Source organism: Vanellus vanellus (assembly GCF_965231255.1).
Source record: "Vanellus vanellus genome assembly, chromosome: 4".
In the NCBI taxonomy this organism is placed as follows: domain Eukaryota; kingdom Metazoa; phylum Chordata; class Aves; order Charadriiformes; family Charadriidae; genus Vanellus; species Vanellus vanellus.
In genome coordinates this window covers 18,942,871-18,962,965 of record NC_138909.1, presented here as the reverse complement: position 1 = coordinate 18,962,965, position 20,095 = coordinate 18,942,871, and the positions used below count along the sequence as shown (strand labels likewise).

General features: G+C 45.5%; 2 protein-coding genes across 2 annotated transcripts in view; both read right to left on the bottom strand.

The window, feature by feature from the left end:
* LOC309671545 (kelch-like protein 8) overlaps positions 1 to 20,095 on the bottom strand; it is a gene marked incomplete at its 5' end in the record, with an annotated part of 659,404 nt that overhangs the window by 463,747 nt on the left and 175,562 nt on the right. The window lies entirely within an intron of this gene.
* Positions 11,356 to 20,095, bottom strand: part of LOC309671203 (AF4/FMR2 family member 1-like) — a gene marked incomplete at its 5' end in the record, with an annotated part of 34,583 nt that continues 25,843 nt past the window's right edge. Inside the window, 7 exons of the mRNA XM_082482408.1 lie at positions 11,356 to 11,736; positions 14,434 to 14,663; positions 16,042 to 16,085; positions 16,188 to 16,281; positions 16,902 to 16,973; positions 18,165 to 18,301; positions 19,149 to 19,212. Coding sequence (XP_082338534.1) covers positions 11,615 to 11,736; positions 14,434 to 14,663; positions 16,042 to 16,085; positions 16,188 to 16,281; positions 16,902 to 16,973; positions 18,165 to 18,301; positions 19,149 to 19,212 — 763 coding nt within the window. The 3' untranslated portion in view covers positions 11,356 to 11,614. The remainder of the gene's footprint in view (positions 11,737 to 14,433; positions 14,664 to 16,041; positions 16,086 to 16,187; positions 16,282 to 16,901; positions 16,974 to 18,164; positions 18,302 to 19,148; positions 19,213 to 20,095) is intronic.

Sequence of the window (20,095 nt, the reverse complement as noted above, 5' to 3'; positions counted from 1 at the left end):
TCCAGCTGGAAAGACTGCACATTGCTGTTCCTGCATCACCGCGAACAGACCGACAACTGACAATCCTTTGTGACCAAAGTTTGTTCCAAGTGACGAGGGAGAGCAGCAAACTTCTCTGCACGCAGTACCAGGGAAGAGGCAGGGCAGTACGACCATAAGGTACAATCACGTTTCGCTGTTGAGTTACTATCATTTAGCTTTTCTGTTTCAAATGGCTTTGCACTTTGGTAGCACCCAGGGACAAAGTGGACGGTACTGTAAATAATGAAACATTGCAATAAAACATTTGTACTTCAAAGCACCTTGTTTCTAGCATGACTGGAGCATGCTATTGTGGGGAAAGGTTAAAACAATGAGTCTTTTTTGGTTTCTGCAGAGTATAATTCCCAACCGGAAACCTTTGTCAGCAGAGAAAATCCTGCGTTATTAATCTGAGATAGCACCAGAACTACAAATATTTTGTGCAGAACTGTTTTTAGAAACATTATTGCTGGAAATGTGATAATGATGTCAAAATATCAAAAATTTAAAAAAGCGTAGGATTACTGTGGCAACAAAGTAATGACTTACCTGCATATAAAGCCCTCGTCATTTAACACCAGCAAACTCGTTTTTCTTCTTACTGGCAACAGGATAATGATGACAAAGAAGTACCCCACCCCCCCAAGGCTGAGGGGAGAATGTAGCCCACCCTGGCTCCCCGTGGTGAGGCAGCCCTCCAGTGGCAGCAGGCCCTAACTCCCACCGCATCGTCTAATTTAGAACTAAACTCGGGATTTGCTATAGCAAAGTATTTAAACATCCAAGCTCAGGAAATCGTGCATCATGTTTAGATGCAACATCTGATCCCAAATCATCCCGAATCCCAAATTGTTACTGCTTCTGTTAATGTTTTTCCTGCACCTAAAAGCCTTGAACTGACCCATAAAAATCATGAACCCAAAGATGTCCGTTAGAACATCCTTTAAACACATAGAAAAAATCAGTTTGTAAGAATCAAGTGCGGTCACAGTTACTCACGTCCAAGTTTCCAGCCTGCTGATTTGAACACCGTCATGGGTTTCTGGGAGGAGCAAGACCAGACTCGACCACTCCCGACCAGCCCCCTTGGCCCTGTATCTCCAGTCACACTGGTGCGCAGCCAGTGCTTACGGGTCACCCTGCTGCCGCCCCAGCTTCTGGGACATGTCGCCTCCCATCTCAGCTCTCCTGCTGCCTCACAGCAGCCTTCACGCACGCCGCTGCTCCTCACCTCAGGACTTGGGACTGTGGCTTCCCAATTCCTTCCAAACCGTACGGCTGCCAAGGGCCACGCGTTGTGTTTGTCTTCAGGACATTTTAGTCTGAGCACTTTTACGTATGGAAGATCAATACAAAGACAAAGATTTCTCTTTAAGTCAGGTTTCCGTTTGCTACATTCAAATAGTAATTTCTGATTGTATTTTTTCAGGACACGCCATAACACCATGATGATGCAAGGATCTTGCATGTATTCGTGTTTATTTCAATTTTGTAAATCATGTCTTCTCAAAATAATCTTAAATTCATACCTTATTGTTTACATTCAAAGAGGGTTGTGAGAATTTGGTTATACTTTCACAGCTTTGATTACTTTTTAATATTGCCGTTCCCCAAAGCCATCTCATTCCTAAGAGAGCCACGCTTGCAGCAAAACTGCTAAAACATTCAGACGTGGACAGAAGACTTTAGAAGGCAACGCATGTGCTACTTGCATATTTTAAACCATAAACAAAATACACGCATGCACTCTTAATCCCATCGGAAAGACTATTTCCGCCTGTTTGAACAGGGGTGGAGAGAAAATTATTTCACCCAAACGTCTGCCTGTAGAGGGGGATGCAGCCCTGCAACCAACCAAGCGTTCGCAGAGGGTTTGCGCGCACCCTGTGTTTACGCAGCACAACCAACAGGCAACCAACCCACTGCCTCGGGCTGCTGCAGGGAAGCAGGAGGTAACAAGGATGCCAGCCAGGCGCTGGAGGGATCCCGTGTCTGTCTCCAGGATCTGCTTTCACCTACAGTGGGATCCGGAGGCAGTTATTCCAGCGTCAGCGTTCTTAACCCTCGCAGCATGCACGCACGTAGGGAGACTGAACACATCAGGCACAATTTACTCATCAGAACCCAGGAACTTTTCTTGCTCCTTGTCTTGGTAAGACACTTTTTTTAGAGCAGTGGGAAGGTAATTAAATAAAAGCACAGTTGCCACCAGCATGACTTGCAGCAGGCTCTGAAACCAGCACTCTGTGCTCAATCCGACTGCATTCAAGTGCCAGCAAGAGAGATGCAGACAATCCAGCAGCAGTAAGACTGTCAAAGCCCCAGGAAATTTTATGAGATTACTTTGCTGCTCTGAGCTTGTGTATGCACTTCCCTAAAGTCGGGATGCCTTCCTGCATCCCAACTGCATGACCTCAGTTCTGTGTCTCACCGCCACTTGCAACAACATTTTGACTCTGGAGTGATTCCACCTCTTATAGGAGTTAGAAATGAGCTGCATGAGAAAATTCCTGTCAACAGGCAAAACCATCTACAAACCGCAAGCACTGAGGAACGGGGGCAGGCCCCGTCGACTCGGGGAAACTCCTAAGTAAAGAAAGGTTTGTTAAAGATGAAATTGAGTGCTCAAAATGCAACCCTGATGGCGCAGCTTCCCAACAACTCCAGCCCAACGTAACCGCCCTGAACCACAATGAGAAACAGAAGCGGTTGTGTTTCCCTCGTTTGCTGCCTGTCTGCTCCGTCTGCTGAGACTGCTGCAGGATGCGCCGTGTGATCTTGTGTGATGGGACCACGGCTGCGACACCAAATGACACGGAGACCCATTTTACAAATAAGTTGTCATCGGGTGATAAAAATTCAGCCAATTAACCTGGTCAAGCTTAAGTAGAACAAATGCTTGGAAAGTCCGTAACTCCATATTAGTCCCACAGTTAAATGGGGCTTTCTATCTTCATTTAGGCTGAAACTGCTTTTAAAACTATTTTGAACACCGCTGCAGTGCACATTTCTGCAAACCCAAGTACTCTATTCCAGACGCTCCACTTAAATTTTTTTGCTGGCTGCTTTTACCACATCTGTATTTATTTTCTGAACCTTTGCATGTTCTCTTGACTGGAACTGGCAGCAAATAAAGCACTCTTAGCCAGGAGATGAACCTTATATTTGTAATTCTTTCCTGGCTCTGTCAGCATGGTTGGTGTTGCTGCCACTTCACGGCATTTTAACGCAATTCCTTGGATTCCAGTTTCATTTTCAACATGTTCCAGCACACACACACACACACACACACACACACACACAAAGTCAACAGGCAGCTTTGTAATTTCTGCCATCTGACTCGTCTGGTCTGCAGGGATTATGGTGTTCCATCACTTCAAGCAAAAAGCCCATGCAGATACACACCTGCCATAAGTTTTGCACTGAAATGGTGACTCAATCTTTCAATGAGTGCACACAACCTACATCAGGTGGTGCGGCAGCCAGCGTCCTGACAGAGATAATAAGACACATGTACACTGGGCTGTGATGAAGAGAATGCACGCGTGCGTGGCTACGGCTGCCTGCCTGACTTCTGAAGCGCCCCTGCTACCTGGCAGCGTCCCACAGGATAATTTCTCTCATGCTTATTAAATTAACGGTCTTGAAAATTAATAGTCTAAGCTTGCAAGTACACAGCTACAGCCATTCCTGGGAGTGGCAGCGAGGCTTGGCTCTGGTTCAATAGCCAACGAGAAACATTTTTGTGTCCTTATTTGCTTGATGGGTAAGACTTAACTTGGGCCAAGAATCGTAAGCAAATTATCTTCCCCTACACACATTTTCAGTACACCTAACTCAGCACGGGCTGCTGGAAGAAAGTAATTGCAAAGCCGTGAACTGTCCTGACACAGTCCAAGTCAGATCTCCAAATGAACAGCCGCCAGATGAAACAAACAGCACATTACAGCTGCCAATATCAGTGCATTTAGATGTCACATTGTCATTGCACGTTAAGCCACATGGCAACTTTCTCCTCCTGCTTCTCACTTTTCTTTTGTCCAAGCAGGTGCCAGCTCCCCAGCCAAAATCTTGGTGAATGCAGGACAGAAAGGACAGGAATGGAAAAGCAGAGCCAAAGAGCCCTTCTTTCTTCCTGTCCTCAGTGGACATCCTAGCTGCTCTCGCTACTCCCATTTGGTTCCCAAGGTCTTCCTTTTACCTCCGAGAGACTGCCATGCCTCTCTCTCTCTCTCACCGCTTCTTTCCCAGCAACTCACACCTTGGTCTGCTTCCCCCCAGGCTGGTTTCCTTGCTTTTTAATCACTCCACACCTGATGTGGTTGCTGGAGCACCCCTACACCGGCTAACCATAATCCATCTTATCTAATTACCGCCAAAGATCTACGAGTTCACGCTTCCCCAAGGGCCAGCCCCTCTGGCTCCACACACTCTCTTTTCCTCCTTGCAACGCCTGCACACACACGCACTTTGGCTTTCAGACAAAGCCCATTTCACCTTGGCACCAACGCTGCTCCAAGGCATGCCAACAACGCTGCTCCAAGGCGTGCCGACACTCCCTCCACCACAGCCTCTCAGAGGGGGAAAAGGAAAGCTGATGTGAGCATACACTTGCCCTGCTCTGTAAAGCCAGTGGCCACAGAAACACACAGCCCAGCCCTGCTGAAGTTGTTAGCTGGGGCACTGCTATCTCCAACCCCTTGGGGTTATGCTGAGATTCATCCCCCTGCACTCATGTGCTGCTGATTCACACCTACTGATGACTGGGCTTTAGCAGAAGGTTAGTTACTGCCCTTAATTAAAGTCTTCCTCACCGAAAGAAGGTCAAAGCTGTCAGACAAAAGGAACCAGTAAACCAAAAGACTAATTCTGTTTTCTTTTTCGGGTTATAAACCAAAAGACAGAGGGCAGCATCGGACTACTATGCATGTACCATTAGAGGAGAGGAAAAAAGGAAAATACATACGTACCAGGTATCTAGAGCTTCTGAAGACACTTGTGCCAGTAAAACATACCCCACACTCAGGCAAAATAAATGGGATTTGGAAACACGCTTGAATATTTTGCCAGAGTAGTGCTTACAAAAATTAATCCCATCATCACGGTCTCATCAGGATGAACACCCAAATTTCAAACTTCAAGGTTAAAAAACCTGAAATGCAACATTTTGATATCTTCCCTCAAAAAAGCGGCAATGAGGTGAAGGCAGTGACAAGTTTGTGCTGTCGAATATTTTAAGAAATGCAACTGCATACCAAGGAAGATGCGTGGCATGATCACAAATTGCATGGCCACACCAGCCCTCGCCTCCGAGCAAAGCTGCACCCAGGGGCTGTGCTTGTGCAACTGTGCGTGAGCAGAGCACAGAGGAGGGCGAGACATCTCAGCAAAACAAGAAACACCCCCTCCCCCAGGCAGCTCGCTTTTAATTTCGTCTTTACAATTTTCACCAACATCTCTTTCATCTGAAGAACTTGAAGACAAACAAGTCAAAATTCATATTTTAATTTTATATATACATACACACACACACGCAGCAATTCATCCTTAATACAGAAGACAAACAAAAGATTGGTGGCACAGTATCTTTGGAGATTTTTTTTTTTTTTAAGCTGTATCACACATCTGATTTTTATCTTTTTCATGGACTATAAAAGGCAGATACTTCTAATTCACAGAAGCCTCAGAGTGTGGATTCAGTGCTGAAGCCAAACACATCAGTCTCCTCCCCTCACTTATTTGCACATCTTTACCCACTGGAGCCTCCATTTTGCAAGAGGTTTGGCGTCCTCATTTCTCCATGGGGCTCTAAGACGTCGCACCTCTCCCGTCACTGGGCCACCGCGGTGTGCCAGCACGGGAAGAGCTGCTGCGAGAGGGATGACTGGCGTGTCACTCCCCACGGGACATGGACCATTTAACAGATTTAAGACCAATGTTCTGTGCTCAGGAAACCTGACAGTTACTTTTTAAGGACGTTCTCACTGAGAATTGCAGTTTTATTTACACTCTAAGATGATGCCTAAAGCGGGGTGAAAAAAGAAAAAACCCAACCCTGTATGGTAACAGTTGAAATAGAAATCCCACAGAAATGACCCAGAAATGCAAGGCTGGCAGCTGAACAGACGGGCAGTGGCTTGACCAGCATGCCACAATTCACGTACTGCCCAGAGACCTGATGACACGAGTCCTGCCAGCGCCCACCGCACTACCGTACACATTCACATCGCAAAGAAAACACCACCCACAAAACCTTCAGCTCCTGCTCTGCTTTGCAGGTTGCATCTTGCTCAACTCTCTCTCCCAACGCCCTCCGGAAAAATAAGACAAAGCAAAAGCCTAACTAGCTCTTCTCTGAACAGCGAGGAAAGCTCATGAGCAAGTTCAGAGCCTGCTGCACCTCACGTGTAACAAGCAAAAAATTGCACAGATTGGAGCAACTTTCAGAAATACCTTTCAGCTGCCACAGACCACATACGGGCTGATACACGGCTTCAACTATTGAAAGAGAACAGAAAAAAGCTATCGGTTGGGATGCAGTTTGGCTGGCTCAACAGAAGCGGACAACATTGCTGTATTGCTATGATAGGAAATGCTGGACCCAAAGAAAACCTTAAGTTCAGCAATACTGAGTAGGAGAGGAGAAAAACCCAGTGGGAATTCCAGGAACCCTGTACCTTGACAAAACACATCGCAAACCAGCAGTGATCGCACGCTGCCATTGTAACATGCACGAGTCCTTGTTTCAGGAACGCAAAGTTTACAGAAACACATTCAGAAATGCTGATGATGGCCCAGGAACACTGTTGGTTTTGGGTAGTGACGGGGGTCAGTAAAAGTGCAATTAATATAAAGAAAGCACAGGCTGCCAATGGGCTATTTTAGTGTTTGGAGAGCAGCATAGGGCTGAGAAACTGCCAAAAATAACATTTGCCTTTGAAAAGGGTAAGCCAAGCCAAAGAGAGAAAGCAAGCTAATCTATAACGTATAACAAACCTCAACTTAAACACAGTTGCAAAATTAGGTTTGGTCAATAAAGGCTCAATAAATAACCAAACAACAACAACAAAATATTCTTGGAAAACCACCCCAAAATATTTTTGACCCTTTTAGCCAAGGGGGGGTGCTGCCCCAAGGCAGAAAGATGAGCAGGATGGTCAAAACCTGCTGCAGCCCCATGGCCTCCTGCTCCCCCTTCTCACGCCCTGGCTTTTGGATGACCTCCCTGCTGGCACATCGCACGCCCTTCCTCTGCATCCCTCCTTCCACTCCCCATCTCCATTCCCACCTCCAAAACTAACCCTCCTTGCTTTTGCCTCAAGCAAGGAGTGTGTGAAACATACTTTTTGGGGCACAAGGGGGTAGGAAATGGTGGGACAGAGGACGAGAGCGACACAGGAAAACCAGCTCCACCCTGGCCGGCAGACAGGACAGCTCGTGTCCAATTACCCCTCACGACCCACCGAAACCAGAACAAAATTCACAGATGCTTAATCCACATACATACGTCCACAACCACAAGCTATCTTCCCGTTCTCTTTTCTTACCCTCCACGCACCTTTTAATCAGCCTGGGGCTGACCTGGTTTCATGCCACTTGAAACACTAATTGATGGCAGTGAATCGAGTCCCAGTCCCACCTCGCCTGAGCAAACACGCCACCGAGCTCCTCCTGTCTAGTCTGTAGCTAAAAATCCCAGCAGATGCTCATCTGGGTACATTTCGGTTTGTTTTTGTTTTGTTTTTTAACTAACTAGGTATTTTTTCCTTTTATTCATACTTCAATTCCAATTTTGCCATTGGGATTTTAAGCGTGCAGTGACCAAAAAAAGTCTACATTGCTATATACATCTGTAACAGCAACATATCTAGTGGGTATTAAAACAGGTTTCAGTATACCCTACAATTTACTACATTAGAAAACCACATCCATTATTAGCAACCATCTTAGGTGCAATGCCTATTGCAGAAAGGACCTGAATGATATGCATGAATTTTAGCACAATCGTGCACAGAGAGATGCAAAAACCATTCTTCCAAGAACAGTTACATTGCCCGACATAAAACAAAAAGTGGGAAAAGCCCCAAACAAGAGTAAGGCCATTGCAAAGAGACCACCCTGCTTAACCAATGAGAAGCAGAGCTACCATGGGGCATGAAATCCTGTGGGATTCCCTGAGGTGAATCCTCCTTGCAGCACTTCAGAAACGTATCCATGAACTCAACTTGAGCAGACCTTCCTCCCAGCACTGTGCCCTGCAACACCTTTGTGGCACACGCAAAGCAGCACGCTTCAACTGCCATTCGTGTGCCCTGTCTCCTTGTTTTCTTATTTAACTTGTTCAACTGCATGAAACCAACCCGTGGGATTTTCCGGTCAGCGAGTGCTCAGAGCCAGGCTCTGGCAGCTCTCAGAAGCTGACCCCAGCACAATCTTCCCTGAATCCCTTTCGGGAGGACAGGAGGCAGATGTCTTGAGGCGTGATCCTCCTGCCACTCTGAGCATCTAGATTTGCACCCATTCTTGTTCCTAAAGGAAAGGACAAGGGGCGATAAACAGGGGAGCAATTGAAACAGACATTTCTTGTATAGAAATTCATCCTTAAACCTCGTTCAGAAGGGAAACACTAAGACCATTCCGAGAGAAAAGGCAAATTACAATTTCTCTACAAAAAGCTGAGAACACGAGGACTCTTGCAACAACTCATAACACAGGCTACTTCATTTATTGTTTATTTCCCCAGATGAATGAATCAACCATTTCGGAAACTCCATCACACACAGGGCAGGAAAAAAGTTATTAACAAGAGGGACGTACATCCCCCAAATAAGCTTAAGGTGTACAGATTTATAATGGGAACCAAGAGGGAGGGGAGAGGACAAAACCAAAAACAAGGACATTGCAGTCAGACTTTTGACTTCCTGTTACAGAAGAAATCTTCATCTCCATGTAAGTGGGGCTTTCAGCTATTAAATAAATGGCATCTTAAAAATAGAACATTAGACAATTTCAACACGTGTATTATTTCTTCTAAGTAAATATTGCATGGAAATGATGCTGCTTTGCCACCATAGCTGCCTCCTCTCCTTCTGGGACTCAACCACCACCGCTGTTTTTTCTTGGATTCATGGTTTTCTTTCCTAATGGCAAATGCTATTTCCTCCACTGCTATGTTTTGGTTTGGGGGTTGTTTGTGATTTGTTTTGGGGTTTTTTTTTTGGTTTTGTTGTTTTTTTTTTGTTTGTTTTTTTAAAAGGCCTGAACAGGCCCAAGTAAAAACAATGAGCATCTTTCCTAACCCTTTGCAGGCCTCTGACCTGGCTCAAGGTTGAAATATGATGGCTTTTTAAAAATTACCTATTATTTAAACAGTCTTCTCCATGACCTGAAACAAAACATAGCTTCCTGCTATGTAGCTTGGTATTGATGCTTCCACAGATCGCTTTTGAAATGAGAGCCTCCAAATAGCCCCCACATGCCTTTGACACGAACTGCCCGTGATCTCCTTTCCTCCGAAGCCCATGGGAATTTGCCCTGGGACTGGGAGCAGCCCTTGCACAACCGCCTCCACATGGTAGCAGAGCGCATGCTGCCTTTTCCCAACCGTAAAGAAGCAAATGCCAATAGTTCATCTGCCTTCACCGGGTGTCTTCTTACCAACTTTGCTTGCCCGACACCCTTGCATTTGCTTTCCTAGGATCAGGACAACAGATTATCACTATCTGGGCAGCAAATTGACCAAAGGGCAGGTGAGGACAGGACCTGGTGCACCCGCGGGCTGCACCGAGTTGGAGGTAGGACAGGAGCAGTTGCACACCCTGCCTCGCGGGTTGCAGCAGGTCCCCCTGGGGCAGGCAAGCTGTGAGCAAGTGGCTCTCCGTTGGGAACCCGGCCTGGCAGCAGGGAGAGAGGTGGGTGTATGCAAGTGAAAGTACTGGGGGGGGACACACTCATGTCCCTGCTTCACCTTATGCTTACCCCTAACACTCTGCTATGGTTCTGACAGACTCCGACAGCGGTCTTCAGGTTCAATAAAGCTTTTTTCTTTCTCTCCTCCCCCTCAGCTGGTGATCCTAAGAATAGCTTTGATTGAAGATAAAGTCCGAAGAAGGTATCGACCCTCTAGTCTGGAATTGAGCTCCAAAGTGCACATCAAGACTTCAGGCCAGCTGGCCATCCCTGCGCTTCCTGAGAACAAAACAGTTAATGCTGAGCCCCTCTCTGTCCCTGGCTTACTCAGAGCAGTCTCTCCCCCAGGGAGAAGGAGCACAAGTGAAGTTTGATAGGTAAAACGGGGAGGGGGAGGACATGGACCTTTCTTCCACTGGTTAGGACAGCTTATCCCTGAAATGCACTATGGCTTTTAATAAAGTGAACATAAAAGGACAGTCCCTTGAAGGTGCGGGAAGACTAAGGCAGGATCCCAGTGGTCTAAGTTGCAGATTTCTAAGTTGCTGGGCCCATGCTGTAGTTTGGTTGAGAAAGAGCAAGTGAGTCATCTCCCACATGAAGGATGCCCTACTTTGGTACCAAATCCTGCTCTTAGATATTCACCGAGACCAGCAATGGTTGCAGGCAAATATCCAAACGCAACATTTGTCTTATGTTCCACATTCAGCCACGTAAACAGAAGCGATTCCTCCCGGTGTAACCTCTCAGACTCAGAACGATGTCCAAGCAACCACGGTGACCCAGTACAGCTGTCCACCCCCACCCATTGAAGCGACAATAAGCAACCGGACAAGGAGTCCTCAGTGTGAGCAATGAATGTCCCTCCACCACAGAAGAGGGGTAGAGCTGTTTCCAACCATACCTGGTCATTTTGGCACCCCAGCTGTGTTTGGCTTACAAGCCTTAAACCAAGCAAGACCCTAAGTAACATAGTTCGAGTGCTAAGGGCATGTGTGTGCACGAGTGTGTGGCAAGGAGGAGGACCAGAGCAGCAATGACTTAAAAAGTGAACTTGCAGCGCTGAAGGCAGTGGCTTCCCCCAATTCTCAGGACAGCAGCTGGTTGACAAATGCAAGAGGGTTAGGTTGGAAAGCTGGCAAGGCAGACCAATTTGCTGTTTTTACTGTAACATAATGCTGTTCGGTGCTGATGAGGTTGCTACTTGCCATCTGAGGAACAAAGACACCAAAGATTGCATCCGTGCTTGCAAAAACACTTCTCTGACATGTCTTCTGGGCACACAACTGTTGTGGACTGTGGGATGTTGCGTAATAACGTCTGGAGGCAGATTTCCTTCTTGTCGGCACTTCTTCATGTGTGATTATTGTCCTGCTGGTTATTCGTAATAGAAATGTTTATTGACCATCAATACATCGAGCCATTCAGACAATTCATTGCACTTTGTCGTTTTAAAGGAAGGTGCCATCAACATCGAGGCTTTCCTCCATCTCTTCTTTTTCAAGGCAGCAAAGCGCTACCCTACAAACACCATTCAAAGTTTTTCCAGTGTAACCAGATCCATTCCACCTTAACTTATTTTCCCTTGCAGGTGCTTTGTATCCAACGATTCAACAAGTCAGACTGTTTCTGAGGCTTCAAAAGTGCAAAAAAGTTCAAGGTACTTAACCACCTGGAGCACCAGTTAAGGCGTATTTGTTTCCAGTCTCAGCCACTGTAAACCCTGTCTAGTGTAGCGTACCAGTTCAGTCATGCTACTGTTCAGTGCCAGAGCGCACGTCGCTGTGCCGAGTTCAGCAAAAAACTCTGGAAAAAGGGTAGGGAGAGAGAAAACATGTGGTTGGTTTCACGTAACAGGCATGTCTGACAGGCAAGGGGGCAGCAAGGAGCGACAACAGCAGCACACTGTCAGCCGGCAAGTCCCATTAAACGCATTAATGCAAAGAGCTCAGCAACATTAGAAGGCTGGGAAGCATACCAAGCACACGAGGCAGGGCACATGAGAGGAAAACGTACTCACACACACCTGCATACACTGAACTGCCTCCCCAACCGCTGGGTTTAAAGGGACGTCGAGACTCCATGGTAGGTGGGCAAAAGTTTGGGTGTTCACACATGTGCTGTGTGCTTCCCCCAGATTTTAAACAGGCCAAATTCGAGTGTCTTTCTGAGCAATGCCCAGAAGCACACACAGCTGTCGTTGGACTGGTCCCTCTCCTTCATCCATCCTCAAACGTCGAAGGCATCATGATTTCTCAATTGAGCAGGTTTAAAAATTTGGATAGCTTGGCAGGCTATACAGCTCTGATTTGAGTTGCTTACAGCTGGGCACATCAGGCAGATTTAACAGAGTCCTATCCTGCCACCAAATTCAGGCACCGTGCTCCTCCTCCGGCACAGGCAGAAAATGGATCTTGCAGCATATCTGAACCTGCCGGGAGGTGCTGGCAGGCTAAATGCCCTGCTCTGCGCTGGCAATCATCTCGGCAGGTGACAGTGAGTTACAGGAAATTATCACACCTTTCCAAGACATTGCTGCGTGACCTGCCTTCCAGCAACACGGGCTCACCCCAGTCCCTCCAGCCTCAATCGTCTTGCCAGATACCTTTTGAGAACCTGGCCATTCTCAGCTCTACTTTTTTACACACAAAGATTGAACCTGGAGGCTGAAAATTTCTGCTTGGCTGTGCAAGGAACTCTTCAGAAGCAGAGAAGACAACGCTTTCCTTCTAATACTTTCCAATTCAGAAGCAGAAAACGCATTTCCCCTGATTTTCCTTCTTTTGTTTACAAAATGGGTACCCATTCCCTTCATGGGGAACAGAAGAGCTGCAAGCAGAGACGAGGAGTCCAAACTCCCTGCCTGAGCAAACAGAAGTTAATCTGATCTGTGACCACAGCACCACGTGAAAGGAGAGTGACTTTACATGCACACATGCAACCTCTGCTCGTCATTGCTGTGGAACATCAGAGGCCAGAAGGCAACGTGTTACAGCCTCATGATCTGAATTACGCACTGCTCTGAAGTGAGGAGCTGGGTCCTGCACTGGAAGCACCTAGTTTTGGACCCGCCAGAAAGCACTTCAGCACAAGTGCCTTGGACATCAGTTATAACTAACTGCTTTCCACTAACTTCTCCATTTAAGGGAACTTGATAGCTGAAGGCCACTGCTCTTTCTTCTTAAGCCCTATGAATTGCATAAAAGAATCAAGGATGTGGCCTTTTCAATAGTTTTAGGTACTCACTCTCTGTACCTCTTAGAACCTGTACATTACACCAAATATCAACAAATATCAGAACTGGAACTCCTCCACCGTCCTGAACAGTGACAGCAAATGCAAAGCCTACAGGAGTATTTACTCTTCTCCTGCACAGATCCACTCCCTTGAGAGTATTTACTGCAACACAGAGCAGGTTTTGAATTTACTCTTGATTGATGAAAGATTGTGCTCAGGCTGTCCCCCCTACAGGTCTTCCTCCATGACTCATTCCTCTGGCTTACCAGCAGTATCCACTGAGCCTTCTGTGTGACAGTCTTTTATCAGCCTTTTGAGGACATAATCCAAAATACTACACATGAATTGCTGCTGCGAGCACAGATTTGCTCAGAAGACAGCCAACAACTGGAGCTACTTTATTCAAAGGTGACTTGCAAAGCCTTTTGAATTTCAGCAACTGCCTCATTAGCATGAGTACTTTTACAGCCTTCCAACAATTCAGCCAGGCGCATCATGGTTACTTTCTTTTGCAAGTTTGCCAACAGACCGTGGCAATACGTCCCTTTGCCCACAGTAGCTCACAAAACTTTGTGTTTGATGAAAAATGACACTGCAAATGCCACGTGGGATGGCAGGTTATAGAACTGCACCCACTCTAGGGCTTTTGCTTACTCACCACTGCTTGTACCACAGGACAATACAACTTTTTTATTAACAAAACTGTAAAATAAAAAAAGTAGCAGCAATTTTAGGAAATGCTACTGGCAAATACTGGTCACGTGCCCAGCAAGGACTCCAATTCAAGTGCTGCTCAGATCCTCTGTTAGAGAAGCCAGTTTCACCGTTTTCAAGACAAAAATACCTGGAAGTTTGACAAACAAACTAAAACACAATGCTACAGGCCAAAAAGCTGGTTTTATAGAAAGTGAACCGACTCAGAAAAGCTCTGTGCCCCAAAGGGAAAAACAAACAGCAAAAAACCCCTTATGCTTCTTGTGTTACCATGAAGCAAGTTGGCTGGTTTCCTGCATTTGATACCCTCATCCCTTAGCTCTTAGACGTTTGAGGATGCCAAGACAACCTTTTAATTGGAACACTCCTCAATATATCACCATCAAGTATCTCTGCCAATAACCTGCCAATATGCCATAGCTGTCTATTTCAACATATTTAATGCTTTGATCTTTAGGTATGGTGTTTGCTCCGTTGAGTGTTAGGATTTAAGCGAGAACATACACATAACCACAACACACAAGACAGAAAAGCCAGAAGGCAAAAACTTACCCTTATTCTTCCTGGCCAGTGCATCAGCCTGTTCCCAAATATCATACGCATAGAGGATACAGGAAGTGATGTTGACATAGGAAGAGGTGATGCTTGGGATATTATAGGGGACAGTGATTGAAGAGCCAATGCTGTTGCCACTGCAGTTGCTAGCATTCGATCCCGGCTGAGAACTCACAGAACCGGCAGGAGAGGACATTGGAGAAAGAGCAGAAGGCATGCCTGTGCTTCTGCAGGAGAAAGAAACACCATCGTGAACATTTAACTTCAGAGTTAAAAGCCTTGCCACAAGACTATCTTATGCCAGGAGCTATCCGCTATCATCCAGGCCCGCAGTATGGAGCGGAGGATTGAAAACTGAGATGTGTTCAGCAACATAACAAGTAATTGTCCTTCAAGTGCAAGGCCAAGTTTTTTGAAGTGATTTGCAACTCTAAGGACTCCTCTTGACAAAAGAAAATGCAGAACCAGACATCAGAAAGGGCCATCCATACCTTCCAAAATCTACACCTATTTGTGGAAGCCTTCACCAGATTATCTGAGTGTTTTCTTTCTAACGACTTCCATTTCAGGCATGCTGAAGCTCACCACTTATAGAGGCTGGAGCTTTCTGACAGCTAGTCAAAGCAGCCAGGTCAGCCTACCCACACTTATTTATAGATGTAGGGAAGCTACATGCAGTCAGCTGCCCGCCTTCCAGACACAGGCTGGCTTCGTCACATCACTTCACCCCCACCACTTCTACCAACTTAACTTTTAGTACCTGGTATGAAAGGGCTTCCACCACTGCTCTTGGGAGACCATTTACTTCCCAATAAACTATATTGTGCAAGGCAGCAGAAAAATAACTGGAATTTCAGCATTGATATTAAAGACCAAACAACCCTCTCTCAGCTGCAGAGTTTAAAAGGGACAGACGTGGAACCAGGTAGCTATCTGCCAAATGCAATTACCACAGCACACAGAAAAACTCTTTCTTACTCATTGTCGTAAAAACACAGGCCCAGTCTGCAGGGCATCAGGTGAAACACTGTTATGTGACAGCTTGCCCTTTGCTTTTGCTGCCACAGACACAGCAACGCTGCTGTAGATACATAGAAAGGACAAAACGCTCAATAACTCAGAAAATTAGTTTCTTTTTCTTAATTGGTGACTAAGCTAAAGAGACAAATATTGAAGTATCACCTCAAAGTTATGCTACCCCAGGACGAAGGCATAATCATACTGGACAGTGGCCAGGGAGATGGGGATGCTATCCCATTAAGTCTCAAGGGATCTCTAACAGAAAAAAGATGACAACAGGGGCTTTGAAACAGCATAGTGACGATACCTTCCTTGCTCTGATCTGCTTATCTGGTGGAGAACTGCTCTTCTTGATATGCTGTAACTCTGGACCTCATAACACAAAAACAACCCCTTTCCAACGAGAAAAGACAGGAGAGAGAGAGAAGAAAAGTACTCATGCCCCCTAACAGTGTGATTTCAGGTGGCAAGAAAGAGCGAGAGGTGAGGCGCTCTCAAATGCAGTTAGCAACTCAAATATTCCGGCTATTGTTTTCACTCACACCCTTACAGACGCATTACAACATATGTATTTTTAAATCTTACCTTGCAACACATGGAGAAGGTGCTTGTGTTACTCTGGAAGAACTCTGCAGCAAGGAACAGAACTCTTGTTAGATTTGGGCTATTCGGCCAACATCAGTAACTGCCGCAGCCATCCAGCTGGCAGATTGGTAATATCTGTGCCCTACCTTAAAGTGGTCATTCAGGATCCTGGAATACTTGATTGCAGTGTCTTTTTTGTAACGAAACATTGCCATGTGCAGAATGGACTGGCAGCGCATGCTGTGAACGGAAACACACCCAAGCGTCAGTGTTCATGCTCGCTGCTGCCTGCTCAGCAGTCATCAGCCTTGTGGGACAGAGGCAGGCACACATCAGCCGTACTGCAAAGTCAAGAAAGCTCAGAATTTCTCCTCCTCCTGTTCATCTTAAAAAAGGACCCTGTGAAAAAATCACAAGGCGAAAAAAAAACACAAAACAAAACAAGGGCGGGCCATGTCTGCTGTTATATTCAAACAGGTGCCCGACCTCTTATAGGTGCAACAGGCCCGTTAAACCCCTGTCCAGAAGTGCCTCAGCTATGTTCAGTGACAGCTTCAGTTACATGGCTCAAACACGGGCAGCCAAATTGCATTCTTTCACCTTAGGTGAAAGCCTTTGTGTGCTCTCAGGTTACCAGCAGATCAAATTTTAGAGCCTGTGCCTTCCACATGTGGTCCCTTGTGATAACGTGGCGCACTTTAGAGATGTTCCAGTTCATTCTGGTTTTTATTCTGTGGGTTTTTTCCCTTGTGGAACTCTGATTCCCATTTAACTCATTCCTTTGCCCCTGAAAGTAATGGGTCTTTCACTCTATCGAGTCTAAACACAGAATAGGAAGGCAGAGAAAAACAGTTACAAACCAAAACACGGCAAAGATTTTTTCATGTGAAGATGCTGAGGAGTCCGTAAAGGATTTCAATGTCATGATGAATCTAAGGAAACAAAAAAAAACAGAATCTTGTCAGCCATCAGTGCTCTGAAGTCCTGCTGTTTATGAAAAAACAGCGCATGCCGTTATCTCTAACATCAGTCCAAAAGTCATGAAACCTAAACCTGCCTTGACTTCTTAAGTCCTGGCACTGAGTGCTTTGTATGATCTTGAGCAGAGTACTGTCTCAGAATGCGTTGTTTTCCACGCAGCACGAACAGATGTGACCCCTTATGCGACCCACTCTCCTCTTACAGTGATTACACGCTAACTTACAGGCCTGGGACCCAGAAGAGGTGCCCCGACTACTGAAGGTGAAATATTAATTCAATTGTTTCTGGACAAGACAGACATCTTAGTCGAAATGTTTCTTTTGGCTAACAACAAACAAGCAAGTCTCCTTTATGAAAATAAAGCAACAACAGCATCTTGGAAATACAGTCCATCAAGACCACAAAGCAAACAATGTAATTTAAAAAGTTTGAAGTCTACCACAAAAAAAAAAAAACCAAAACCTGACAGCTGTTTCAGCTCTAAGGCAAGAAGTCAAATCAGCTCTCAAAAACACTCATATAACCTGTAATTTCGGTATGAATAACCGATACCTGCCTCTTTTCTACCCAATACATGGTTGCTTGGGTTGTGCTGCTTGTATACGTCATATTATCTACGTGCATCTACAATGGCTGTGAAACTAAATGGGGAAGGTTGCTAAAAGAAACCTCAATAAAGTGTACTAGTAGAAAGACACATGGGAGAAACCAGCAAAGTCTGCCTTCAATCAAGCTACAAGACCTTTGGGACACAAACTGTTCTTCCACATGCTATATCTTTGCTTTGCTTTTTTTTAATTTAAATACTACTGAGCTCACATGCAAAAGCAACTTCAGACCTGTATGAAGTAAAAACTCCTTCATGGCCTTGATTGTCATAGCCAGCATCCTCTGGTGTACCTCAGCTGCAAGGCTCAAATGCTGAGGAGGACACGGAGCCTACTTCTTCTGATAAGCAATGCTGAAGCACTTCAAAGGATTTGCCTCTGATGCCTCCGGATGGTCTTTCTCGTGCTTGTACAGCAACCTGAACTCTGCTCCATGGTGGGAATCCAAACTGGCCACAGTTGCAAACAAGCAATGCAACTAACCCTTCCCCTCCAAACACGCTGCCTAACCATCGCACTTTGAAAACCGCTTACTTGATGAGATCTATGGTGCCGCTGAATAGGCTGTGAGCTGATTTTGGTGCTGATGCATCTGATTCCAAGGCAATCCCATATTCAATGAAGGAGAGGGCAGCATCTAGGTACTGAAAGGCCCTTCCAGTCTTGTCGGTCTATTGGGAAGAAAATTCTCATTTTTAGACTAAGACAAAAACTACTTCTCTCAAGTGTACCTGATTTCCTTTTTTCTCCCTAGTTAGGCAGGATTTCAAGAAAGAAAAAGATGCAAGTCGGGCCTCCAGGAGATAATTAAAGGGTTCTCAGCAGTAGCCCTAATGTGGGCCCAGTCATCAGCTTTGTGTGCTCTGGCTATTTGTATCTCTTCCTCTTGCTCAATCTTTTCCTCCAGTAATTCACCATCTTCACTTTTCTTGGATATTATTTTCTGGTCTTGGAGGCCTGCCTCATGAAAGGCAGATGAGGCTTTTCCTCTGCAGTATTCCCCCACTTCGTTTTCACAAGTAAATGACAATTAGCAAATGTACATTATCTGACTGAGCCATAATTAGCAAAAAAAAAAAAAGCGCTCATTCATACACACTGTTAAACTGCACACAGTGGAGAAAGTCAGTCACATTCCACAAAGGGCACTTCCAAGTCTTGTTCGCCAGCAACACAATTACTGCCAGGATCCTGATGTTTCAGAGTAAACTGTCTTAAAACTAACTGTTCCTTGTATTTTCCGAGGACTTCGGGATAGCTCTGCAAAGCAAACAGGCCTGCTAACCTCAGGCAATGTCAATTCCAAATCCCGTTCTCCAGGCATATTCCCTAGATGTCTTTACAACAGAGGGAAATGTCTGAACATTTGGCAAATAAAGACAGCCTCCCCACATATAAAACTTGAACGTACTCCGAGTATGGAAGTAATGTTAGCGAGCGAATCTTATTCACATGCACACAGGTATTTGGTCCGAATGCAAGAGATGGTTAACATTTTAGCACAGGGCCAGGACTTACCATTGCATCAGCTTTGTGCTTCAGCCTCTTGGCCTCTTCTATGTAGTATTCTGTGGGATGCTGTCTGAATTGGGGACAGAGAGTGGAAAAACAGAAAGCAGAGAAAAAGGGGGGGATAATTATCAATTTTACCTTCAGATCTATAGGATGCTATGAGTCCAAACATCGTGTTTTGGTAAGCCTGTTACAGTCTTATCAAACACACCTTACAATTATGATAATCACTAAATGAATGTTGTCTGCCTGTTCAGAAATACGCAGCAGCTGAACGCACAGATAAAGTTAATTGATTTCTTAAAAAATGTATGTTAGAATGACATTGAAAACTTACATTTTGAAATAAAAATCCACCAGAAGTTAGGTTACTATGAGGCCAAGTTTACTTCTTTGCTCCCATGGAAAGACAGTAGTTGTGTGATCTCCTGCCGTTCCTCAAGTACAATACCACAAACACATTCTGATTGAAACATACAGTAAACTCTGCAGTACCACACTGTCATCTTGGACCAAGAGAGCTTGCATTCGAGCTATTTGCTTACAAGACATACGGTCACCAAGGCTTCTACAGGTCTTGGGTCTCAATCATGACACACATTTCTGTGCACTGGGATAATCTACTCACCGTGCAAATGGCACACAGCCACCTGTACACTAACGAGTGAGTCATGCCCTCTCAAGATAAAGTCAGCTGCCTGCCCAGCACCTTGTCACAGAGGAATTTGCCGCTTGCCAAGAAACACATAAATCAAAACCCATCACTTGTTGGCAGGCATGAGACACCTCTCAGAGTTAAAAAGTACCTAATTTCCAGAGTAGCTTCCCTCAAGCCAAGAACTGTTGTAATGAGACCTTTGCTTTGTGGGGGGTGGAGTAAGTCCCAGGCATGAGAAGACAGTACAGGGCAGGTCTCAGACATCTCTTCCTCTCTCTTTCCTCCCAAAAGAAGG